At 38.5% G+C, this 27862-nt stretch overlaps 1 protein-coding gene across 14 annotated transcripts in view; it reads right to left on the minus strand.

Annotated features, from left to right (window-relative positions):
• The window catches only part of PATJ (PATJ crumbs cell polarity complex component), a 363430-nt gene extending 338192 nt beyond the window's left edge, over nucleotides 1-25238 (minus strand). For all 14 annotated transcript variants that reach the window (XR_008617259.1, XR_008617260.1, XM_028489331.1 and 11 more), the window contains exons 1-7: nucleotides 25122-25238; nucleotides 13118-13174; nucleotides 12853-13019; nucleotides 11018-11212; nucleotides 9559-9698; nucleotides 4104-4299; nucleotides 1979-2107 (exon numbers count right to left, since the gene is read on the minus strand). Coding sequence is in view for 12 of the 14 variants with exons in the window: in XM_028489331.1 (XP_028345132.1) it covers nucleotides 1979-2107; nucleotides 4104-4299; nucleotides 9559-9698; nucleotides 11018-11212; nucleotides 12853-13019; nucleotides 13118-13139 (849 nt within the window). In the remaining 2 variants the exon portion in view is untranslated. The remainder of the gene's footprint in view (nucleotides 1-1978; nucleotides 2108-4103; nucleotides 4300-9558; nucleotides 9699-11017; nucleotides 11213-12852; nucleotides 13020-13117; nucleotides 13175-25121) is intronic.
• Nucleotides 25239-27862: the final 2624 nt, after the last annotated feature.

A 27862-nucleotide genomic window follows, 5' to 3' on the forward strand; every position in this document is an offset into this window, starting at 1 on the left:
TGGATGTTAACTAGACGCATTGTGGTGATCATTTCATAATACATGGAAATATCAAATCATTATGCTGTAATCCTGAAACTAAAATAATGCATTTCCAAAAAATTAGATCTCAGAAACTTTGGGGAAAAAAGCAAAAAATTAAAAAATAAATTTAAAAAATTAAAATGCTATTCCATATTAAAACATGGCTAGTTTGTCTCACAAATGTTGTCCCTCAAGAAAACCGCCATACTTCAGTACATGACAGAAGTGCTATACGGTACATCCGATTTTGTCACATGGTATTAAAAAGACATGTGCTTAAAGGTCATATTTACTTAAATTCGTTTTTATTGCACTTTCTTAAGTGAGACTGGCATTGTTGCTGTTGCGGTGGCAAGCACATGTGGAGAAGAATGCAATGACTACTAGTACAGTTGTGTGCCACTGCCCTGTTTCACATGAAGGCACCAGCAGGTTTAGCCTACCACTGCTTGCGTGTCATCAGTGCAAACGTCAACATGGTGAAAGGGCTAATACATCTTAGTATTATTATGTAAGTTGTTTTGATCTTGTACACGCCCTGCAAAAGACTCAGGGACCCACAGACAAAACTCTGAGAGCCATTACGCTAAATAAATACACTTAGCTGCTGAAAGGATAATAGGAATATTAACAGCTCCACAATTTGTATAAGGTAGAGCAACCTTTTTTTTTTCTTGGCCTGGCCGCATGGCTTGCAGAATCTTAGTTCCCTGACCAGGGATCGAACCTGTGCTCCCTGCAATGGAAGCACGGAGTCCTAACCCAAGGTAGAGCAATCTTGACTAGAAATAGAGAGCTGAGGAACTTGCCTCAAAGCTGCAATGTGCACAGCAAGTTCATTTTTACTTTATATGTTTTTCAGAAGGGATAAATTTTTACATGTGACTAGACATTAATCAGTAAAATTTACAAATCATTCTGATTATCATGGACAGTCTATATAATATGAACTCATTACTGTATTAAGTAGCTTCAAATTTCTAAACTACTTTTTAAAAACTCAATGTAGTATTTAACATTTTCTTCAACGTAAAACTAAGCAGAAACAGTTGATAAGTTTTAAAATGGCCCACTTTCAGTTTGAACACTGCTAAATAATGAAGGGTAGAGTATTTTTATTTATAATGCCAGAAATTTGTAACTCTAGTGAAATTTACCACAAACAATATTGAGATAAACGTTTGTAATCGCTGTACCATCTGATTTTAACATTTAGGACCTTGAAAGATACACTGGGAGAAAATAATATAGATATTCAGAATACAATACCCATTAATGATTCCTTTGATGACTGTCAATCACAGGCCAAAAAAAAAAAACAACACCCCCAAAAACGTTGATTTAGGAGCTTTTTATTTATTTTTTATTTATTTATTTATTTTTTTTTTTTGGTGCTCTGCGGGCCTCCCTCTGTTGTGGCCTCTCCCGTTGCGGAGCACAGGCTCCATACAATACCCATTAATGATTCCTTTGATGACTGTCAATCACAGGCCAAAAAAAAAAAACAACACCCCCAAAAACGTTGATTTAGGAGCTTTTTATTTATTTTTTATTTATTTATTTTTTTTTTTTTTTGGTGCTCTGCGGGCCTCCCTCTGTTATGGCCTCTCCCGTTGCGGAGCACAGGCTCCGGATGCGCAGGCTCAGCGGCCATGGCTCACGGGCCCAGCGGCTCCGCGGCATGTGGGATCCTCCCAGGCCGCGGCGCGAACCCGGTTCCCCTGCATTGGCAGGCGGACGCGCAACCACTGCGCCACCAGGGAAGCCCCAGGAGCTTTTTAAAATAAAGCAGAGTGAGTGTATATTAACACTTATAGAAAAAAACATTTTCAGCTATACTTAAATTCTGGTCATGGAAACATGTATCCTAGTAACCCATGTTATAAAATTACATTTCAAGCCATACAATTTAAATTGTATAAAACCAAAATTAAATCAAAGAAGGTCAACTTACTCGATCTGCTAATCCTCCAGGAACTATAGTCCTCACAACTACACCACTCGATTTTCCTCCAACTATTCCAAAACCTAATCCAGAGCCATCATTAATGAGCTCAACATCTTCAATATGGCCCCAACGAACCTACAAATTAATAGCAAGTAAGAAGCAAAGTGTTAGCAAAGCACATACATTCATCACTTACCAATACAGTAATTACTAAGGTAACAGGTAGACAAAAAATTTAATATTCATACAATTAATCAAGTCAACTTTCTAGAGGCTCAGAGATATGTAAAGATGATCATATGGTCCCTGCCTTTACAGATTTTATAATCCGGTAGAGAGATAAACTAAAACATAAACAATTAAAATATAAGACAGAATATTGGACCATAGGACACTGTAGCTCTAAGAGGACAGAAACACACTGTCTCATTCCCCAGTCTGTGCCTGATACCTAGCACAGTGCCAAGCACCTAGTAGGAACCAATAAATATGTGTTTATCTGAATTAAAAGAGAATCATAAAATATTATAAAGATGGGAGGAATGTAGAGACTAGAGGTCAAATCCAACGAAAACTTATGGAAAGCTTCAAGGAAAAGGTAGCATTTTAATTGCTCTACAGAGAAAAAAGACATTCAAGCAAAAGGGAAATTTAAGAGCAAAGCTAGGCTCAGATAAGTGGGAATTACTGAAGGTTTTAGAAGAGGGAAAAACAGGAACAAAGCAGTGGTTTAGAAAGATTAATCTAGGAGCATTGTGAAGCATGCGATTGTGAGGACACAGAGTGACCAGAATAACTGAAGAGACTCTGATGAAGGAGAGGAAAGGTAGGCCTAACTGAAGATATTAGCAATAGGATTATACAAATCAGACTAAGAGACATAAGCATTTTTCCTCTAATAGCAGGCTCCATCAGAAGTATGCATTAAATTCACATAATGCGCCTGCAGAGCAAAAGTCTCCCCCTCAAGACATTAGGGCATACTTATGACTTAGTTCTTCTATTACACTAAATTGGAAAGTTACTATGCAATGTTAAAATAACCAGAGATATTGGGACTATTTAATAAATTCACACCTGGAACAATACCTAGTATCCAGGAAGCAACAATGTTTGCTAAAAATGCCTAAATTAGGGACAGCAATTAATATTCATAGAGTATTTATTCTGCCCTAGGCACTGTGTTTAGCTCTTCACGTGCATTCTCACTTAATCCTCACAACATCTCTGTGAACTAGAAACTGTTATTAGTTCCAAGCAACAGATGAGAAAATTGAGGTATGGAGAAGTCAAGGCATCTGCCCAGTAAGACTCACCTACGAAGTAAGAAGTGGACCTGAACCCACCCTAGCCTGACTCCAGAGCCCTTGTTCTTAACCACTATGCTAAGCAACTTCCCACTTTGTTAATTCTATTTATTATGTAAATTGTGCTATATAAATATTACTGATTACAACAGGGAAAATGTCTATACGTTAGTGTTGTAACCTTGTACTGTACCCAGTCTATTTTTTCTTTTGTCCAATGAGTGTAAATTTAAATCAGCTAGCACTTAGTGTTATAAGAAAATAAGATTTATTAGCTTGCATTTTGAAGATGCAGGCCAAAATCTGTAAAATGTTACAAAGCAAGTTTAAAGACTCCCAAAGGAACATAAACTTTTATTCTTTTAAATTGTTCAGTATACATCCTTACATGAAAAGAAAAACTTCTATAATTGTGCAGTATCCATAATCTAGTCATAAACACCCAATATAATTTTAAAAAATGTTTTTGAAACAAATAACCAAATCTTAACTTAAAAACTCAATAGTAAATCTCTAATAAAAACTCCCAGCTTAATTAAGTGGTTACATCACCAAGGAATTTCTTCCATCACCAAATTATACCCAATACTACAATTTGCCCTCTATAATAAATAATAATCTTAAACAAGGAGAATGATAGGACATTGAAAAAACAAAACAAAACCCCCCATGAAATATCTTGTTTAACATGCTAATGCTGCATTTGGAGATATAATCATCTCTTGAACTATGACAAATAAAACAACATTTTCTAAATGTCTTTACACTTCTTAAAATCAAAGGCGTAATTCAAAATTAAGTGTTTTTCCAAATTTGCAACTCACTGTTTCAGGCAGATTTGCATCAGTTAGGCTGGTAGAAGTGCTGCTTTTTGCGTGGACTGGTTCCCTGGCCACAACCAGATGCAAAGATCCAGTGGTTTGTTGTAACAATGCAATTGCTTGCTGGTGGGAAATGTTCTGATCCAGTGGTGTGTGATTAATAGCCAATATTTGGTCATTTTCCTTTAACCTTTGGTCCCTTGATGAAATAAGAAAATTTTAAGTGACATAATAGCCTGATTCTTAAAATCTACTATTCAGGTAGTTTATATATTATGGTATTACTTCACTTAGTACATTTATTGAAATATTTAATTGTATAATATAAAAGAGCTCTTCAGACTGCTCTTCATTAAAGCACTTATTAACTAATTAACCAATTAAGTAGTGCATCCCTACACACACACATTTTAAAAGCCATATGGCTGGAAAAATAAGCAAAAACAATGTATAGGGCCCCACTGCTAAGGTTTTGCACGTATGGACATTGTCCTCATTGTGGCACCAAACCTGTACTCCTGAACCCCTTCCAATCTGACTTCTGCATGTACCATACAGGGCTATATGTTCACCAATAACCTCCTCTCTAACAGATTCATCCCATCCCCATTGTCCTTTACTTCTTCAACATTTGTCAACAGAGGTCAAACTCTCCATGAAAATCAATAGAGATTATTTCCAAATCTGTATCTGAGCCCTTCTCTCTGTCCCAATCACAAATTTCCCAACCGCTAACCAATGTAAAAAGGATTTTTTAAAAGAAATTTTTAAAAGAAATTAGCAAAATCTTAAGAAAAAAAGTACTATTATAGTTAATATTTACTGAGCATTTATTATGAGCTAGGAACTGTGCTAAATGCTTTATAGGCATTATCTCCTTCATTCCTCACAATCACCTTTTAAAGTACTTAGTTAAATTTGACATCCAAGAAATTAAAGCAAGCTTAGCATCTTATCTAAGTAGTCTGACTCTAAACCATACTCTTTAACTTCTTAAAGTGCATACTAAGAGTAGGATTTACTCTGGTTTGCTGTATTTGACTTCATTATCTCCTATACACCCTTCCTGCTCTTCCTGTTTCTTCATTATCACCACAATTCTTTTCTTATCTTTCTTTATCTCTCTCGCACATCCCATCTCCTCCTTTCTATTCCCAATGTCAACCACCCAACTGAGATCCTTATCAAATACCTAAAACCTAACTTGTAAAATTCCTCAAGGTTTATTTTTCTAAGCTCTCTTCATGCTAGTATTCCCCCTACAAAGTATATAATGATTATCTATAGTTGTTGACTAATAAGGAGAGAGTCAAAGGGAAAGTAAACAAACTCTTGTCATGACTATTTTATAAAAGAATATCTTTAACCTTCAATATAAAAAAATCTCCCTGAAAAGGGATTCATCTCAGAACATAGAAGTCTAACTCATAAATTTAGAATTATGAAAATTCCATTATATTGCCCTTATTTTTTCTCAGGTCACAGCAGATTCAGCAAAACTTTATCATGGACCAGAATTTGGTTAACTTCTGACCTCTAGGACACAATGTAAACTTGGTTGGTATTCAAAGGTCTCTACATTTGGCCCCAAAGTACTCTTCCAACTTGGCTTCCTCCCTATATAAACCTCTTTTCCAACTATCCTGATTTACTCTTTCCCTCTCAAACATGTCTGGTATTTCCTGCTTTTGTGTAAATGGTTTTCTCCATCTCTAATGCCCTTCCACTCTGCTCAGCCAAATTCAATCCACCCTCCACGTTGCAACTGAGTGTCTCATCTCTGTCTCTCTCTCCCTTCATCACTTACCTCATTATCATGGTGCTCTGAGCCACTTGTTTATCACTCACTGAACATCCATTTATACTGAGTATGCTGTCCACAGAGCTAACTATATCCTTCCCTGTTAACTTTTAAGTTTTCTGAGGACAGGGATTCAGACATTTTAGATTCTCCTTTGGAACTAACCAGTTGGATATTTCAATTTTTTATGCCAAAATTGTGGGTGGCCCTCACAATAGATCATGTTGCATTAAAAATGTTGCTTATATATCTTTTTATGACTATTAGGAAAGGCTTACGTTATATTAGAAAATAAGAATGATATAAAATTGCATATATTCTAAGACGTTGTCTTTATAAAAAGAAAACATTCTAGGGAATTCCCTGGCTGTCTAGTGCTTAGGACTCCACACTTTCACTGCTGTGGCCCGGGTTCAGTTCCTGGTTGGGGAATTAAGATCCCACGAGCTGCACAGCACGGCCAAAAAAAAAAGAAGAAAAGAAAAGAAAAGAAAACTTTCTAGGGCCTTCCCTGGTGGCACAGTGGTTAAGACTCCATGCTCCCAATGCAGGGGGCCCAGGTTCGATCCCTGGCATGGGAACTAGATCCCACATGCATGCCGCAACTAAGAGTTCACATGCCACAACTAAGGAACCCACCTGCCGCGACTAAGACCTGACGCAACCAAACAAACGAACAAAAAAAAAACCTTTCTAATGTATTTCCTATAGTTGTCTCAGGGTGGTCAAAGTCCAAGAGCTTTTTTTTGGGGGGGCGGGGTAATTATATTTCTATATTTTATATTATAGGCATGTATTATTTTCATAATGATTTTCATCATTTTGAAATATATATTTTTAAAATTGCGAATGTTGCTTGTGAACTTTTCCCTAGTCCTAAAGAAACTGTTTTTTTTTTTTTTCAGAAACATTATTTTTTTAAAGGAGGAAAGAGAAAGAGTAGTTGTATTCTTTGCCAGGCAAAGAGGGAACACAGGAGGCTAGTGCCTTCAAAAACTGTGCCAAGAAACATTTATTTTTAAATGTGACCACTATAGGACAATATCGAGGAATACCTTCCATTTCCCCATCTCCTACATTGTCTTTTCTCTAACTTCAACACCTAAATTCCTATTCACAGCTTGTTCATTAAGGGAAATTTCTTAATTAATCCCAAATGAATAAGTTACTCTTAAAACTTTTTAACCCTGATATAACTCATTTTGCATAAGTCAGTCCTTAATTTACTCACACTCAAATTTTCTATTTTCTGGGAAACAATCTATTTTAATCTACCTTTCCCTCTACCCAGTAGACTTCCAGAACATCTCATTTCTTTCCAGTTAGTATCTGCCTAGGAAATATAAACTCAACCCAAAATAAACAAGCTGCAGAGGAGAAGTCTCCTGGAAAATATGATTTTGATGCATTCTAAAGTTGAATAGTATTTATTTTACTGCTACTATTATTTCTAATTTAACTCTCTCATACTATATACACAATTGAATTCACACTTTCCATTCAAGAGGAAACCAGCTCTTGTCTCTCCATTGCAACATTCAGAAATGATGGATTTCCATGACTTTGAGAGCCAACAGGGGTTAGGCAAGCTCATAAAATAACACAGTCCTATGTGGAAAGTCCTCAGAAGAAAGGAAGACCATTTAAGATGATCTGGAAGGTCCTGCATGGCTGGCCCCTTCCTCTCTCCAGCCCCTTCTTACACTGCCTTGCACTAAGCTCCCACACCAGGTAAATACCAGACATACTCCAAAGATGGAGTTTACCAGGGCTACCAGTAAAGCGTCTATTCCTCTCCCTGACACCTTCTGCCCTCTGCGGACTCCAGTATCACCTCTCAAATTTCCCTTCAAGCACCACTGCCTATGGGAAGCCACTTGACTCCTTAGCCTTGGTCAAGGATCTTTACATACTCAAATATGAAACTCCTCTTTTTAGAAGTGCTCATCTCAATTTGAACTTACAGAACTATTAGTACCGAGTAACTGAGACATAAGAATGGACCACAAAAAGGTTGAAACATTGAAAATACACTAAAAACTACTGAATTGTACACCTTAAAATGGTGACATTTATGTCATGTGAATTATATCCCAATAATGACTTTTAAGTTAAAAAAATTAAAAAGAAAATTTGGGCCAATCAAAGTTAAATAGGCTTTTTGTCCAGGGACTTCATAGTCTTAAAGAAGCTAATATTAAGTGACTCTAAGTCCAGGTTTACCCTGGATTGTCTAGGTTTGCCAGAATAGTCCTAGTTTATACCTGCTGTCTTAGTGTCATTATTAATGGCACACCCTCTCACCCCCAAAACTGTCCCAACTTGGACAATAAATTATATGATTACCCTAAGTATGTATAACCAATCTCCAAGAACAGGAGTTTCTCAAATATAGTTGACCATTGCTATGGCTCCTCAGAACAAACTTGAGGAAATGCTACATTAGATGGTAGAATAACACAAAGTCATGGAAACCCACTATTTCTGAACTTTCAGTTGGGGAGACTATAACTCTGATCCCCTTGAATGGATAATGTGAATTCAAAAATATATTATTAAGTGAGAAATTTTTTGTAATAGTTATGCTACTGCTGCTAGTTTTCTAACAGGCAACAGTAATATAATGAATACTGTGCTTTTTAAATGAGTTATAAAGATCTGAAATCAAATAGAAACAAAATACAAGTCTTGCACACAACTCTTAAAAAAATACAGCCCAGGCACAAGTGCAATGAGCTGGTGGGGGTGGGGGGTGGGGGGGGGCGTGTCACATAGACTTGAGAGGGATTTTCATTGACAATAAGTGAAATAATCAACAGTGTGTTATGATCACCAAAAAAGCTGTTGTAATATCAAGTTTAATAAACAATATAGGACTTCCCCGGTGGCGCAGTGATTAAGAATCCGCCTGCCAGTGCCAGGGACATGGGTTTGAGCCCTAGTCCAGGAAGATCCCACATGCTACGGAGCAACTAAGCCCGTGCGCCACAACTACTGAGCCTGCGCTCTTGAGCCCGCAAACCACAACTGCTGAGCCCACGCACCGCAACTACTGAAACCCACAGGCCTAGAGCCCACGCTCCGCAACAAGAGAAGCCACCACAATGAGAAGCCCGCACACTGCAATGAAGAGTAGCCCCCGCTCGCTGCAACTAGAGAAAGCCCGTGCGCAGCAATGAAGACCCAACACAGCCAAAAATAAATAAATAATAAAAAAATTTTTTTTAAAAATTTTTAAATAAATAAATAAACCATATAGTATGCAGAACGTGAATTTCAATATGCCTATCTTATTGATCAGACTCCATTGTGAGAGTGTGTGATGGAGTAGAAAGAACACTAGCTTTGCCATTGAACAGTCTTGGAATCACATCATGGTTCCAGCATTAATAGCTCTGTGACTATAGGTAAACCACAGAAACTCTGAAACTCAGCATTCTCATCTATAAAATGGACTAATGATACTACTAGCTAGACTGCTGCCACAAGTATATGTGAGAATACCTGCAAAAGGCCTAAAAACTGCATAGGAAGAGAAAATGTTAGCTGCTATTGTTAACTGTTTTGTATGACTTGTTTCTTATTCTCTTTATAATAATGTTTTCAGAATTGTCAGAAAAAAAATTAGCAAAACACAAAATGAATATCCTTCCTCACCTGCTAGCTATACTCCCTGGCTGCACTTCCTTCACGAAAATGTCGACTTCTCCCAGATTTTGACCTCTGAAGGCCACCACACTGAATCCGAGGCCTCCAGTTGAGGGCCGTTCTATATCTATATATTCGATTTGCCGGCCCTAATGAAGGGGGATTTAAAAAAAAAAAGTCAGTGAAGTTTATATTTAACCAACACACCCTTTCTGAAGAACTGAAGTTTCTATTTTGTGAATAGCCCCAAAATAACTTTTCCTAAGTCATTTCTAGAAAACCAAATAAACTCAGCATTTCAGTAATAAATTATTTATGGAAATCCTCTCACTTGATTATTTTCAGGAGAACATAAGAGGGCATGGGCAGTGTTCTGCAACCTCAGGGAATTGGAGAGGTATCTTCACACTTCATTCACGGTATGAGATGAATTCCTAACTGGATGAAAATTCCTAAGAAAAATGTCTTTTCCCACAGTAAATTCTAAATTACTTTGTACACAGAATTTCTCAAATTCTCTTGAAGCAAAATAAATTTTTAAACGAGGAAAATAAATTAGATTTATCAAAAATATACTAGTGTTGAGCCCTAAGTCAGAAGAAGCTGCATTTTTTTAGGGTTCTGTTTTTAATTCTATCATGATAAATTAATATTCTATTTTATTAGGTTAATTCAAAAGATTATGGAAAGGCCACCATTCAAATGGGTTTACCTGTGACAAACAAGTATTTTATTACTTTGGCTAATAATTGCACTTATGACATGAAAACATCATAAATGTAATCAACTAATAAAAGCATCACATAAAAATAATTATTAGTCAAATTAAGGGTATAGAGCAGTAAGATCAAAAAAGGAATTAGGTATAGAACATTATTTAACTATTACACATTAAACAGATTCTTTTTAACTTTCAAACTCAAGTTTCATTTTTTTGGATACTTGTTAGAAGGTATGGTGAACAAACAGAAAACTAACATCCAAAAATTCAACTGTCTATTATTTAATTTTTAATAGGTATTAAGAATAAAATGGATTACTCTTTCAAATGTTTCCCTAGATTTTTCAAATTATGTTAGTTCTAACTCCCATTAATTCTTTTTTACATAAAATTTAAAATAGTTTCAAAGGAGTTACATCACTTCTGGTAGACATATTAATTTTCCTCCTATGAGCAAAACCATAAGAATCTTTTTCCTTACAAGTGTACAGATGTGTCAAATTGGAGTCCGTGTCTTGAAAACTCTCCTCACCACACACGGATATTTTCCTTATGTAATTTTAAACAAATAAATTTCCAACCACATATTAGAAAACAGTATCAATTCCTCCTAACAATATAAAACCACAAGCAAACAAAACACAGACTAACACATTTTAAAGGCAAAAAGAGTGAGTGTAGGTTTCTTTTTTAACCTATAATAGGAGAAATAAAACTAAATATTCCCATGACAAGATACAACTTTACCTGAGCCATCTGTTGCATGATTGAGTTAAAATCTTCATTTCCCAACTTTGGGGTCCAAGGAAACAACCCAGATACAGTCAAGTTATTAGAGGAGCTATGGGCATTCTCATTAGTAATGGCACCATCCGTGAACACCAATAAACCTTTCCTAGAAAAATCAAAGTTGGCTGAACAATCTGAGGGTAGATGGCTGAGCTGTCGGAGAAAAAAAAAAGAGAAAATTATCAACAGAAACCTATAGACAAAAAATATTTCTATTTATTAAATATTATTTTTGTTCATCACATGAATAATGGCACGCTAAATACATACACACAAAAGAAATAAGATACAGATACAGGAATCTGTGTTTATAAGGCTATAAATTTTTTATTTAGTATTACACAAAATGTTTAATTTGTTCTCATTTCCTGCCTTCTACGATTACCTCAAGTTAATAGCATGTTCAACAGCTTATTACACTTCAGATACACAGACACATTCAGTCATATAAACATGCATGTAAGACACTGAGCTCTTTTGCATTTATCTATACATTTCCATGTGGAGAGGCACAAAAGATCTACAGGTGGTATATAACAAAAATAACTCAGTATTTACTAAGTGCTTGATATAAGCAAAGTACTATACCAAAACTCTTACGTAATATCTCATTTAATCCTTACAATAGCCCTAGGAGATATTCTTATTTCATTTTGTGAACATAAGAACTGAGGCACACAGGGATTAAGTAACTTGCCCAAGATTAGTAGCAGATGAATCTCAGAGCCACTTAAACACTAATTAAAAAAAAAAATTGGGGGAGAATCCAGTAATTATGGAAAAAGGAAAACAGAAGTTAATTTTTAAAATATCATTGGCTGAAACGAGTGCCAACACAATGGAACAAAGGTAACATCAAGAACAAATGTCAACAGGACTTCACAGAAAAAATCAACACCCGTAGAAACTCTACGAAAACAATGACAGGAAAAATATCATGGGGATTTTACAGTTGAATGAATACGATATGATTATTTATATAACTGCAAACTATATAAATATAAAAGATTATTATCATGAAGAGGCTGGTTAAGTCCACTCTTAGTCCAGTAACAGTGATTGATTTGTAGCGATCTTTCCCAATTTCTATTCCTACCAACAGCATTCACTGCTGTGATGTACTCATTCCAAGATCAGAGAATACAGAAATCTAACCTTCAATATGGGGAGTGCTAAAATTCTGGTATAAATTTTGATCTAAAGACAGAAATTCACAGTAAGACATATGTGCAGAATTTAATCCTTAGTTAGTTATACAAAAATCACTTGCTAAATATTTATGGATAGGCATTTTGGTTTATCAGCAAAAAGCATTTTTTTCCAAATTTTAATTTTCACATAACAACTCTGTTACATTATCTTCAGTTACATTTAAAATTCTGCCCAAATTTAATCTATAAGATAGCTACTATTCAAGTTCAGCTTCTAGAATAGATGATTTAAAATCAATTTGCCATCCCTGACCCCAAAAGAGAACAACCAAGAGGACAGTTAAAACTCTTAATTTACATCACTCTAGGCAGAGGTGCTATGAGTCCTGTAATTTTGAAGAAAATGTTGAGAATTCTCAAAGCATCTGACCTTTACATAAATAAGTACAAAAACTATATTCCAAAGCCAAACACAAAATTTATTACCAAAAATTTTAAACTATCCATGCCAATGCTACCCACAGGTCACAAGTCCCAATACAGTCTCTTTGCTGAATTAAGAGTAGACAGTTTGCACCTATCTCCTATATTTCTTTGCTGGTTTGAATATATCAACATGTAAAACCCTGATGGGTAACTTACTTGCCCCTTCAGTTGCTTGATGGACTGTTGAAGAGTGAGTATCTGGTTGAAAAGAGGGCTCTTTAGTGTCTCATAAAACATAGAGAGCTTCTCATTCTGCGAAGTGTCACCCTTCTCCTGCAATTTTATTTTCAAGCGATCAAGAACTTGCAGGACCTGCAATTTATCTTGTTTGAAGAAGGATAATAAGAGTACAAGTTAAATCCCATCTTATATTCCATTTTTGAATAATTAATTTAGTGATAGAAGTATATATCTAGTTTACCTGTAGCAGGATTTTCAGGCATTTTGAATTATTGTCTTCAATCACTTTTAAAGAAACCTAAAGAAAAATTTTAAATTAAAAAAAAAAATTTACAAGATTTACTATACAAGTCTATAGCCCTATAGAAAAATTAAAGAAAATCTCAAGAACATTCTCCATCAAAAGACTTCACTCAGGGCTTCCCTGGTGCCACAGTGGTTAAGAATCCGCTTGCCAATACAGGGAACATGGGTTTGAGCCCTGATCCGGGAAGATCCCACATGCCGCGGAGCAACTAAGCCTGTTTGCCACAACTACCGAGCCTACGCTCTAGAGCCTGTGAGCCACAACTACTGAAGCCCACGTGCTGCAACTACTGAAGCCTGTGTGCCTAGAGCCCGTGCTCTGCAATGAGAAGACACCACAATGAGAAGCCCCGGCACCACAACAAAGAGTTGCCTCAGCTCACTGCAACCAGAGAAAGCCCGGGCACAGCAACGAGGACCCAACACAGCCACGCACCCACCCCCCGAAAAAAAAAAAAACTTCATTCAGGAAATTCAGATTAAAAGCCACTACGCAGCCACTAAGATGGCTAAAAACCAAAACAACAGATAATACTAAGCGTTGACAAAGACGTGAAGCAACTGGAACTCTTGATACGTTGCTAGTAGGAATGTAAAATGGCACAAACACTTTGAATAATTGTTTGGCAGTTTTTTGAAAGTTAAAACTACACTTACTATATGACCCAGCACTTCCACTCCTAAATACTTACCCAAGAGAAATGAAAATATATGCCTGCAAAAGACTTATAAAAGAATGTTCAGGGAATTCCCTGGAGGTTCAGTGGTTAGGACTCAGCGCTTTCACTGCCGAGGGCCTGAGCTCAATCTCTGGTCACGGAACTAAGATCTAGTAGCCCACAGGGTTTGGCCAAAAAAACAAAAGGAACAAAAAAAACAAAAAAGAATGTTCACAGAATTTTTATTTATAAAAGCCCAAAACTAGAAAAACCCAAATGTCTAATAACAGATGAATGGATAAATCAGTTATGGTATGTAAACATAATAAAATACCCAGAAATAAAAAGGGAAAACATTACTGACATACAGAACATGGGTGAATCTAAAAAACAGTATGTTGAGGGAAAGAAAACAGACAAAATGTATGTAAGTTGTATGATTCCATTCATATGAAGTTGAATCTACAGTTACAGATTAGTTTACCTGGGCAGGGTGGAAAGGAGTTGACTGGGAAGACATTTGAGTGAGATTTTTGGGGTGATGGGAATGTTCTATGTTTTGAAAGGAGTATTGTTTACACAGATGTATACATTTGTCAAACTTCATTGAACTATATATTTTTAATTGTTTTATCATATGTAAGTTATACTTTAATAAAGTTAATTTTTTTAAAAGGATTCTAGACTGGAAAGGAATATACAAATAAGGGATCAAGAAGATATTAGAGAGATGAGGGGAAAAAACCCTCAAACTAGCCATCTGAGAGAGTCTCCAAAAGGTAATCACCCAATATGGCATTTTCCATGGATAATTTTTTTTTTAATTCCAGTGATTTGCTGAAAACTAGCCTAAAATGTAATCAAAACTCAAAAAGCTGGGACTTCCCTGGTGGCACAGTGGTTAAGAATCCACCTGCCAATGCAGGGGACACAGGTTCAAGCCCTGGTCTGGGAAGATCCCACATGCCACAGAGCAACTAAGCCCGTGCACCACAACTGCTGAGCCTGCACTCGAGCTCGCGTGCCTAGAGCCCGTGCTCCGCAACAAGAGAAGCCACCGCAATGAGAAGCCTGCACACCACAATGAAGAGTAGCCCCTGCTCGCTGCAACTAAAGCTTGAGTGCAGCAACAAAGACCCAACACAGCCAAAAATATATAAATAAATAAATTCATTTTTTAAAAACCTCAAAAAGCTAGCAAACCCTTTGCTGTGTCAAAAATGACACTTTCACAGTAGTCATTTTCACTAGTGGTACACTATTATAATAAACCATCTAAGAAATATGAGCACTATACAGTCAAAATGTTCTTACATCATCCCTGGATACAGTTGCTAAACACAATCTTTATCTTCTAATTCAAGGTCATTAAGTAAGAAAGCATATAAAAAACCAGTAAGGAATGCCTTTGGCGTTGATAAAAGGTTCATGTATTCCATCAAAATATTCATGGGATTCCATGAGAACTACCAAAAGAACTGCTGAATAGAGCATGACAGAAACACTTCTGACGTGCTCAGCATCTCAACTGTGAAACCCTTAAAACTACCCATTGACAGGTAACTGTGAATAATGGAAGGGCAGTCACAATGGCACTGTCCTTTTCTGTAGCAGCACTAGCCTAAAAGGACTGACAAGAGCAGTTTTGTGATCATTAATACATCAGCCTCTCTAAATCAAAGAAGGTAAGCTAAAACTATGAGGTGCTATTTTTTATTGTTAGATTGGCATTTTTTTCTAATAATAGACTGTACTCCAGATGTCACAGAAAAACAGGTGGGAATATAAATTTGCACATTCTTTTAGGAGAGCAACTGAGCAATATCTGTCAATATATTAAATTTATATTCTCTTCTACGCAGAATATCTCTTCTGAGTGTCTCTCCTAGAGAAGTATTTGCAAAAAGGCACACAGATGTGTGTACAAGCATATTTACTGCATTGTTTTTAATAACAAAACTCCTGGAAAAATTCAACTATCAAACGTAATCAGCCATTAAAATAATAAAGTTGGTCGGAAAGTACTGAAACAGGAATGGGTAGGAAACGGTTAACAGCAAGCCTGTGGCTCAGTCCTTGAGCTGGGGATTCCCAGCTTGATACCAGACCTCCACGCATACAAGCTAAAGGTTTTTAATAGATAACAGAGTCCTCATTTTAAAATGTCAGGAAATACCTGATCTATCTTAATTGCTTTTGTAAATAATCTGAGAACATATGGATTTATAGAGCTTGGCTGGCTGGAACATGGGAGGTAATCACAAAGACATTTTCTGTTTGGGTAACTAATGGAGTACAAACCTTGGGATTCCCCAAACAGAAGAGGCTTCCTTTAAGAAAATGTTTCTGTATATACTGTTCACAACTTGTCTGATAACCCAAAACAAACAAACAAAAACGTGTCTCAAGGTTGAATTTTGCTCCTGTAAACACACCAAAAATCACAGTAAAAGTCTGTTATGAATATGTTTATAAGTGACTTAACGTCAGTCTATATATAAGTAGGTATTTTAAGCATGCTGATAATATGTTCTAATATGAGAAAGTGACATTCTTTGGAAGCTGTGTCTACTGGCTGAGGGCCCCTCCGGCAAGGAATGTTGGTGCCTAGCTCCTGTGTTAGCCTCCTGCCTGTAACATTCAAGTCATGACTAAGGATGGTGTTGGGTAAGATCTCTCATTTACAGGAGGATGCTTTGGCAATTCAAACCTTTGTGTTAATACAGGGACGTTATCTAAAATACACAACCAAACAGGGAAGACAGCAAGTTTCAGGATATATGCATTATTTCCCCCTTTTTGCAAGGAAAAAAATACATATTTGTGTGCGCACAGGTTTCTAGATTTAGAAAGATAGTCAATTTAATAATACTGCTAACTTACAGGAAGTGGAAGTGGGGATGGGGAAATAAAAAATTAGACTTTTACTTTGTAGATACTAGTGTTGTTTGAATTTTATTTAAAAAGCATGTATTATTTTTATAACTTGAAAGGTAAAAGGGACAAAAAGATAATGGCTAAGATGGCCTAATGAGAGAGCAAGACAGCTATACAGCAAGATAATGACAACACAATAGGATAATTATATTGTAAGGCACATACATACAATGGCAAAGGTGTGTACCATGTGCTCAGAGAAATCATAAAAGCAGAGTGACTCCCCTGCCTGGGGAAGTTTGGGAATGCTGGAATGAGAACACAGTAGAGACCTCTCTCGTAAAAGAAAAAGAATGGAGTGTAAACGCAGAGTGACCATTTGTCCTCATTTGCCTAAAATAGTCTCAGATTACCAAGCATCATTATTAATAGTGCTCCACTTCACTCTCAACAGTGTTCTAGTTTGAATGACATATAGGGCTGCCCAAAGTTAGTGCTTCTCAAATTTTAGTGTGCATCAGAATCACCTTGAGGACTTGCTAAAACACAAATTGCAGGGCCCACTCCCAATGTTTCTGATTCTGTACGTCTAAGGTGAACCCTGAGAACCTCATCTCTAACAAAGTTCCCCTGTGATCCTGGTGCAGCTAGAGACCACAATTTGAGAACTGCTGCATAAAGGTGTAAAAGTGCACGACTGTCAGTGAAACTAGTAACTAGCTCTAAATGAACTGTTATAAGGTCTCTAAAAGCAACAGAAAGGGCAAAAAAGTAATTTAGACCAGTGTTACTACAAGTGTGGACTGTGGATTGATGCTTGACCCACAAAGAGATAAGTACCAAAACTGGGAATAAGCACTTAGAAATCGTGGAATGCGGCAGAGTCATGTAGATCTATTAAATTTAGTAATACAAAACACAACTTCCATTATACTTATTTTTGTAATTTCATTTTTCCAACAATTCATTTTTCTAATAATTTTATAAAAATGTCAGTTCTTGAAAGACTGAGGGAGGGGAACCATAATCTTTTACCACCGATAGTTTGAGAAACACTGGTTTAGATAGACTATTTTGAGAGGGTTCTTATAAATAACGCTAAGTAGACTAATCTTTATCCTGTAAGCAGCAGGAAGTAATCAAAGGCTTTTAAGTAGGGAAGTACTGAGTCCAGATTTCTATTTAAAAAGGTGGGACTTCCGTGGTGGCACAGTGGCTGAGAATCTGCCTGCCAATGCAGGGGACACGGGTTCGAGCCCTGGTCTGGGAAGATCCCACATGCCATGGAGCACCTAGGCCCGTGAGCCACAACCACTGAGCCTGCGCGTCCGGAGCCTGTGCTCCACAAGAGAGGCCACGATAGTGGGAGGCCCGCGTACCGCAATGAAGAGTGGCCCCTGCTTGCCACAACTAGAGAAAGCCCTCGCACAGAAACGAAGACCCAACACAGCCAAAAATAAATTAATTAATTAATAATAATTTAAAATGAATATCTGCTTATAAAAAAAGAAAATGCAAATTGTTTAAAAAAAATAAAAAGGTGATTCTGGTAACAGGATAGATTAGTGGTCTTCAAACATTTTTAAACACATTCCTATCAGTAAAAATGTATGTTGACCACTCACCTTATTTTTTATAATTAATATTAATATATTTATATGTCATATGTGTTTTAAAACATATATAAAATAGAAACATCATGAGAGTAAGGTAAAAACTAAAAAGTAAGATTTTATTGTCATTCTCCTACTCTCCCAATAGACTGTCCTGCACATTTTGGAAACCATGGTAGTAGATGTCTCTCGGTAAGGGTTAAGGTTAGAAACTGGTTGGCCATCCAACCCTATGACTCATATTTAATAAAAGCTAAACTATGTCCACAAAGTAGGCCTGGAAAAGTACTACAATTTCACGGCGTTGGGTAATATCTAGGGAAGGGCACTAAGGCCTTCAGAGTATATGAGGACAGGAGAAGAAATGCAATTAACTCTATAGCTGAACATCCAGGAAGTAGCACGTACACTAAAAGGAACCTATGTTTCACTCATTTTATGGTCATAGGAAATCTTCAACCAAACAATTTTGACCTGTTTGGCCTCGCTAAGAAGCTAACAGGGCTTACACAGCAAGGAATTTCAAGTTTGTTTAAACATGGTAAAGCTGAGTCTACCTTGTCATAGATAGGCTACCTACAATCAGTCAGAGCCTAGACATTAAAATGCCACAGTGTGCCGCTGTCCTCATAGTTGCACAGCCTCCAGAGAACCAGTAGTTTTTTATGTTTAACAGCTTCTACTCCATCATTGATCAAGAGAGTTTGTGCCATGAATTTTTCGTGTCTGGTTCATTGTGGTATTTGATTGAAGGAAATTATTATAATATTGTGGCTTTTAAAAAACACCCATGCCCTTAGCCATCACCAATTAATGCAATATTTGAGAAAAGCTGATGCAGAGTTAGAAATTTAATCTGATTCAAATTTCTAGGTGGAGGAAACTTATTGAAAAGATTGATTAACCTCCTCAGTTCAAGAATGTAGGCCAATTAAGGACCCTGAGAAACACAACTCTTCAGACTCCCAGTAGCACACAAAAATGTAACTCCCTAAGACATCTTATGTTTCTTTCTTGAACTGAACAAGATACCTTATACCTTGAAAATTTGGTTTAACAAGACATCTTATACTTCTATCTTAAAAAATTGAGAGAAAAGATTACTGGCAATCTGTTTGAGGAAGTACACGTAGTCAGCCTGTAACTGCAGGTGTGAATTGGGCAGATCACAATTAGACTGCATGTAACTCCTCAATCGCAATTCCCCAGAGCTCAAGGGAACTAGGGACTCTAAACAATCTAAATGCTATTAACTGTAGATAAAGTCATGATTTCAGAATTTATTCAAAAATTGAAGTCCATGAAGAACTTTAAATTTTTTTTGCTTCCTTTGGCGTGCAAAGCTCAGACTGTGTTTAGTTACCATGGCTTTGTCCTCAAAGCTCAGCATTTATGAGGTACTGATTAAATGGAACAAACTCACCTTGCCAGAGAGTAATGGTGGCTCTTCACTCAAACTACACATAAACACATCTGCAGTCACCCTAATGTAGAGTCAAGACAGGTGTCCTGGCCTTGTGTCCCTATCAAATGGCAAGGCCTTTTCTAAACCCCTTAGATGTAAAAAATACTATATTTTTGGCTGCTGTCAAAACACTGTACTCCTGGAATTTTGGAAAAAGGTATATATAAATTCCAAAACCATCCTGATATTTTGGGGCCATGTGCCTAAGCCATAGGCAACTTTTAAGTCCACTTAATGTTGGACATTTAGGACATCAAAGCTGAAAGATACCATGTTAAACTCAGAATCAGAACTGAAAATTGAGTCACTTCATCAGAATAATCCAATTAGCTAAATACTAATTTTTCTCATTGAACTATTCAAAGTTAACCAATGCATATCAGTTTCTGCCTGTAACTTGGCCACTGTGTATGAACAAAGTTAAACGGTTTTATGATATGCTCTTGTATTCCTGTTGGTGGCAGTTTTCTCCAATGATCAGCAAAAAATACAAATCTGGGCAATTTTCACACTTAGGGATCTCTGATGTGTAGCCAGTCACTCACTGAAAGAACCAGGCATTCATACGCCTCACTAATGATTAGTTTCCACTTCAGATATTCTGTTCAATTCTCCCCACATTGCAGACTGTGTGCCCTTAGCTTCTCTCCAGAAGTAGAGTCATGCCATTTTTGGCATGCTTGTGATATTCAAAACAATCCTAACAAATTGCAAAATAGGCCAAACTATGCTTTGGACACCCTTCCCACTAATGTTCACCATTCTTCCTTCTCTTGGTCTTTCCTCAAAATCCATTTTATCTGTCACTAATTCAAGTAACTAGTTTTTTGGTGTCTACTGTGAGCACTGCAGGATCATTCTGTATAATATCTCATTTATCTTCTTAACAAATGTATAACCTCCATTTCACAAATGAATTAAACTTCTTACAATTTCAAAAACACAATGGGGAAAGCACTTTGAAAATGGTAATGACAGGAAGACAGTGCAACTGAGTGAAATTAATTTCACCTTGGGGGGAGGGGCGGTCAACGGTTAAAGACATTTTTAGCAGGTAACCACTTTAAAAATGAGAGTCAGATATTACAAATTTTCAATAGAGAGGGAATGCATGTTTGTAAACCTGTCAACATCTACTTAACTCATCTTCCTCTTCTACCACACTCTGCCCTGGAGCTTCAAGTTCCAGAAAATAATACAGAGAGGGACTGCCTTTCTCAAGGCAGAAGCCTTACCCAGCCCCAATTATCAAAGTCACGCCCATCAATTAAAGGCTAAAGCTAAATGAAAACAGGACAGTCCCTGAAAGGCTGCAGACCTGGGCTTCAAAGCTATCTACCAACCAGACACTGTGGGCACAGCATCAAAGCAAAGAACAAGACCAGTTTGGTTTTGTTCTTTTAAGAGTAAGATCAACATTAGAGAATGCTCATTTCACAAAGATTTTACTAACTTCATTCAAACACAAGGCAGCTTCACAAATGCATGCAATCAGTATAGACAGAATTCAAATCTGAAATTCTTAAAACACACTATCTTTGTTTATAATATTATTGTTTGGCAAGTTTTTAAACTATATAAATGGTAATTATACTGTATATCCTTCAGCAATTCTTTTTAACTCAACTTTACATTTTTAAGATTTAGTCATGATGACATACACAGCTAATCTCCTGTTGATGAGCATTTCCTATTGGTCACTAACACAAAAACAGGATTAGAACTAAATATCTACTTTGATAACCAACTTTTTTCAAGTTGGTTCAATAACCAATTCTCGAAATATGGGAGAATCTATAGCTTATGAGCTTTGAAATCACAGAGAGCTGGGTTCTACTCCTGGGACCAGCTCTGTGTTGTTGCAGTCAATTGTTTAAATCTCCCTATATTTTAGTTACCTCATTTATAAAATAGTTAATAAAAAATATTAAATATTTACAGTTGAAAGAACTAAATAAGATATAAAGCAGCCTGGCACACAGGGAACATTCAATAAATGGTAGCTACTATTATCATTAATACTCTTTTCAATCAAAATTATTTAAGATATTTTGGGGCTTTGGGCTTCCCTGGTGGCACAGTGGTTGAGAATCTGCCTGCTAATGCAGGGGACACGGGTTCGAGCCCTGGTCTGGGAGATCCCACATGCCGCGGAGCAACTGGGCCCGTGAGCCACAACTACTGAGCCTGCACGTCTGGAGCCTGTGCTCCGCAACAAGAGAGGCCACGATAGTGAGAGGCCCACACACCGCGATGAAGAGTGGCCCCCACGTGCCACAACTAGAGAAAGCCCTCGCACAGAAACGAAGACCCAACACAGCAAAAATAAATTAATTAATTAACAAACTCCTACTCCCAACATCTTCTTTAAAAAAAAAAAAAAAAAGATATTTGGGGGCTTCAAAAAAGCTAATAATTATTTTAGCAGAGATTTTTCCTTTGTAATCAATAGTGGTTGCTTCTCAAAAGACTGAACAACAAAAAATTTCACCAGTGCAATGAATACAAGGGAGGTGGGAGTGGGGAGGCCTATAGCTGGGAGTTTTAAAAAAAAAAAATTGGTTTATAAATAGAAATGTAAGGGATTCAGTAAACCAAACCCTCTTAAGGATAAACATAGACTGAATCCTAACCCAGTGTTATTCAATAGAAATAAAATGTGAGCCACATATGTAATTTAAAATGTTTCTAGTAGCCACATGAAAAGTAAAAAGAAACAAGTAAAATTAATTTAAATAATATATTTTAATTATCCTTATATAAACTATCATTTCAATATGTAAGTAATATAAAAAAACAAAAAAAAACAGGTTTTTACACTAAATCTTCAAAATTTGATGTGTAATTTACATTTACAGCACACCTCAATCCCAACTAGCCCTATTTCAAATGCCTAGTCACAGGGGCAACTGGCTAACCATGTTGACAGTGCAGTTTTAACCTAGGCCTTTTCACAAAGAGCCCTGTACAGTGTTTTTAGCAAAGACTTCTGTTTATCAGCTAATGCAGCCTCTATGCCTTTTATCAAAGTAACTATCAGTATGAGACCATTCCCAAATCTGAGTTCTTCCCAATAAAAACAGCAAAGCTCCTTAGTTTTATCAGAATTAAACATCTCAGTGAACGAGCAAAAAGTGGGCGAAGAGTGGCTTACAGATTACAAGACTCATCCTTGAACATTATTTCATTTCGACTTCCCCAAACTCAGTGAGGTAGATCATTTACAAATGGGAAAACAGAAGCAGAGTCAAGTGACTTGCCAAGTGTTACACAGTAGGTGGACCCAATCCCATGTCTCCAAACTCCACAGGCTACACAATTGTACAAATGCAAAAAATAAGCAGGCTTTCCATCTTCTCTCTCCATTTGCACCAGAACTTAGAATGAACACTTTGAAAAAAGGCATCGAAGTCTACTAAAAAACATCAAAGTATGGGAAAAAAAAAAAGAGCAATGGTCAAGCGATCCCAAAAATTAAGGTGGAATAGTCCTATTTCTCAAAATTTTACTCTACTACCAAGGTGAGCAAAATCTTAAGGTAACAAACCCCACTTTAGTTTCCCCAAACTAATGTATTTTTGTTAAAGTTTAACAAAGCAAGGAAATTCAGACTGCTTGGTTGTTTAGTTTAAGGATAATTATTAAGTGCTTTTAAATAAAAATGCAATTACAAGGATTACTGAATGCGGAGCCTCTGTCTCAATCACAAGGTTCTAAAAGTGAACTCATCATGGGAAAATATACAGGTTTCTCTTTTTAAGAATACTAACTGAAAGGCAAGATACCATAATTTTATTAGTGATTATTTTCAATGGTAGGTGGGTCTGGGTGTGCTTTTAGTTCCTTTTCTGGAAATTCTCTCCAATTTTTCTACAATGAATACGTTAGTTTTATAGTTATAAAAAATATGAATACATGACTTGAACTTATTAAAGCATCTTTAAACACAAATGAGGGATTAATACAATTTACTTTCAACCTTAAACACAACTATTATTGATATACCAAGCTCACCTTATGTGACCGTTAATAGGACCTCAATTAGCAAAGGGCAAATGTCTTCAGAACTCAGTTTACAAATTCTATCTGTAAAGTACCTTCCAGCTCCGTTATTTATTAACTTTCTAATTATTTTAAATTTTGAACTCTCCTTATAAAGGTTGTTAGGGGCCTAGAAACGTCAAGCTCATTTCAGCTAAAAGCCCCGACCTCACCTTTTTCTGATGCTGCAAAATGAACCAATTTGAGTTTTTACCTCCATTCCTCCCTAGCTCTACTTTTAAAAAGTTATGCGCAAATGAATTGGCAACCAATAGGAGCTTAGACGCCCTAGAAGTAGTATTACCATCCTCGGTGTAACAGATTTTTCTTCTAAGTCTCCAGAAGGCTTCCTCGTTCTTTTAAGAAACACTTGTTTATTGCGCACCTACCTATGGCCAGACTCTCAATGCAGCTGAGAAGCAGCGTAGGGAAATAAGGTCCTTAAAGGCCACCCTCTCAATCGCGCAAACCAGTAAACAACTAATTCGAATCCAGAGTGATAAGAGCCATCTGGAGATAATGTCAAACTGCCAAGAGAACACTCCAGGGGGAGATTAATTCGGCCTGCTAGGTGTCCCAGGAGGGCTGAGGCGCTTTGGAGGGGGTGGGGGGAAAAGGATTTGAAAACGCTTTCCTGAGCTTGACATAAAGCAGGAATCCAGCGATTTCCCCAAAGTCTGGAGCCAGCGCACTCTCCGCCTGGTCCTCCCCATCTATAAAGTGAGGCTAGCAGAGCCCAGGCCTGACCGTCGGCCTGGGAACTCGTCTACGTGACCACCAGGCTCCCAGATGGGGTCGGGGCCAAGTGGCCCCTCAGCTGGGATCTAAGTACCCCCTCCTCCAGGACCCCGAACAGGCCACCACCTGTTCACTCCTTTCACCGTCACCAGTTGGGGAAAGACTCCGCCCAGCTCTAGGGGCGAAGCACAGGCACCCACTTGGGTGCAAAGTTTGATCCAGGCCACTCCCGGTACAGACCCGGGCCGAGATTTGAGTGCCGCCAGGGCCTGTCGGGGAGGGGCGGCTCCGTGGCCCGCGGCCTCCGGCAAGCCCTGCACCGAGGGGCGGGGACCACGGCGGGGTCACCGGGCCCGACGCAGACGAACGGCGCCCCGCACCCTCCGCGGGCCCGGCCGAGCGCCCGGCTGCGTCCTGGGTCTTCCGTGCCCACTCCTCCCGGAGGGCGGGCGGGGAGCGCGCCGGGGCAGCGGCGTAGGCTCCGGACGCGGGGCGAGGGGTCCCCGCCGCGCAGCGAACGCCCGCACGCCCGGCCCCCTGCTTTACCTGGTCCGGCGGCGGCGCCGGTGGGAGCCCGGAGCGCGCGGGCGGACTCGGCGTCAGCCCTCCCTCACCTGGGCGGAAGTGAGAGGCCCACGAGTACTGCGCCTCACCTGGCAGGCCCTCCCCTCCCTCCTACCCTCTCCGCCGGGGCGGGGCGCCGAGGTGGCGCGGGAGGGGCGGGCGGGGGAGCCCGGGGGATCCCGGGGCCGCGGGAGGCCGACTCTGGGGGGGAACGCGGGGGCGGTGGTCTTCTCTACTTCATGCAGGTAAAGTTCTACTGGGCGAGGGAGGGTTAAAGAGGCAGAAAAAGGTGGGATCTGAGGGCCAAGTGGGCAGACGAAAAGCCAAGTGGTGGGGAGATCCGGCTGGACAGGTGTAGGATGGCTGGGCAGAGAGGAGACCTGAAATAATGGAAATTGAAGGAGGACATTGATGAAAGGATTTCGTCAAATCTGCTTGGTCCCTCTTGGTCCCTTACGTTTCCCGTTCTGTCATCCCTCCTTGTGTCGTCTTCATCCGCTGACCCCACATTAAATTCTAAGTATAACCGGGGGTTATTTTTTGCTCATTTAGTTGAGGAAAGCAAAGAAACCAATCTAGCAGTATTTGCCTGCGATATGCCGGGCGCTAGCTTATATACATTACCTCATTTGCCCTGTGAGAAAACCGATGAAGAAACTGCGCACCTATGGGTTAAGTCATTTGCCCAAAATTTTGGGACCCAGATGGGATCTTCTGACTATAAGTCCAGTGTTGACGTCCCTATATGTTTTTTTGTTTGTTTTTTGTGGTACGCGGGCCTCTCACTGTTGTGACCTCTCCCGTTGCGCAGCACAGGCTCCGGACGCGCAGGCCCAGCGGCCATGGCTCACGGGCCTAGCCGCTCCGCTGCATGTGGGATCTTCCCGGACCGGGGCACGAACCCGTGTCTCCTGCATCGTCAGGCGGACTCTCAACCACTGCGCCACCAGGGAAGCCCTTCCCTATATGTTTTAACATTTTTGTTCTTGTTTTTTTTTTTTTTTTTTTTGCGGTACGCGGGCCTCCCTCTGTTGTGGCCTCTCCCGTTGCGGAGCACAGGCTCTGGACGTGCAGGCTCAGCGGCCATGGCTCACGGGCCCAGCCGCTCCGCGGCATGTGGGATCCTCCCAGACCGGGGCGCGAACCCGGTTCCCCTGCATCGGCAGGCGGACGCGCAACCACTGCGCCACCAGGGAAGCCCAACATTTTTGTTCTTGATATCATAACTTGACTTTGAGAAATATTGTGTAGAACCTACAACAGCTTTATTCGATTCTCTCTAATGTAACTAGAATTTTGATGATAGGCGTTTTATTTTGTCTAATACAGTCCACACATTAACGGTATACAGAATCAATCTTCAGGTATGTGTTCATTAAATAAATCTAGTATTTGTTAAGCACTGTGATTGACTTTTTAAGATGTTAAATATGGGGGATACCTGTCCTCAAGGAAGATGGTATGTACAAGACAGCTGCAACGTAAGGACATCTGTTTTAAGATCATGCACTTGACACCTCTTAGTGTTATCGTTAGTTGTTTTTTTGTTTGCTTGTTTTTAAGAAATTATCACTTGTTAGGCCTGGTAAAAAGGATATACAGGATAGAAAATTTCAGCAGAATGAACAAACTATTGAAGGAAATAAACTTATACAACAATTTAAATTACCAAATATGTATAATGAAGCCAGAACTTTCAGAAAATAGGATCTATTATGCTTGTTGAAAGCATCTCTTAGGATTTAAACAGGTCTAACAGGTGTTTGGGATTTGCTTAAGGTAAAATGGAGAAGGAAATGCTTCCTAAATTGGGGTGGGAGGGAGAGGGGCAGCATACAGGTGGAGACCAATTATCTCAAAGCATCACCTTGCAAACATAGAGTAAGGTCTCTTCTTACTCTAACATTTGATGATGGTCATGAACATATTCCCCCTTTCTCAAAAAATAATGTGACTTTGGGGAATTCCCTGGCAGTCCAGTGGTTAGGACTTGGCGCTTTCACTGCAGTGGCCTAGTTTGATCCCTGGTTGGGGAACTAAGATCCCACAGGCTAAGTGGCTTGGGCAAAAATAATAACAAGAACAATGTGACTTTTAATTGACTGTGAAACAAAGTTCAAACTCCTTTTCTTGGTATCCAAGGCCCTCTAAACTCTCTCCTTGCTGCCTCTTCAACCTACTCTTCCATTTCACTCTCCAAGATCTGACGCTGGCCAAACGGTCTGGTCTACTCTATGCCCTTGGAATAACCACACCATGACTTTTCCTTTGGTTACTCATCCCCTTTTCCATGCTTGGAATGTCCTATGAGCCCTACCCTTCCCCCAGGGCCTCAATGATCATTCCCAGAAAACATCCATCTCCACCACATTTAATCCCATTTTCTCCATATTTTAGTGTGGTTATTTTAATTTCTGCTTTCCTCTGGCTCTTACCTGGAATTTAAAAAATGTTTGACTTATTCAATACATTTTTTAAGGCACATACTCTGTGGTAAACATTTTCTGGCAGAGTTTTTTTGGCTTTTTGTTTTTTCAACCTCTGAGAACCCTCAAGAGTATTTTATTCACAGAATGATGAAGATGAACACAGTTTTTAAGAACACATCTCTGAAGTCAGAAGATCTGAGCTTGAATCCTGATTCCACCATTTCCTAAAATATGCGACTTTGACAAGTTATTTAAACCTAACACCCATTAGTGAAATTTCAGTACCAGTACTTA

Source organism: Physeter macrocephalus, chromosome 4 (genome assembly GCF_002837175.3).
Source record: "Physeter macrocephalus isolate SW-GA chromosome 4, ASM283717v5, whole genome shotgun sequence".
Lineage (NCBI taxonomy): Eukaryota > Metazoa > Chordata > Mammalia > Artiodactyla > Physeteridae > Physeter > Physeter macrocephalus.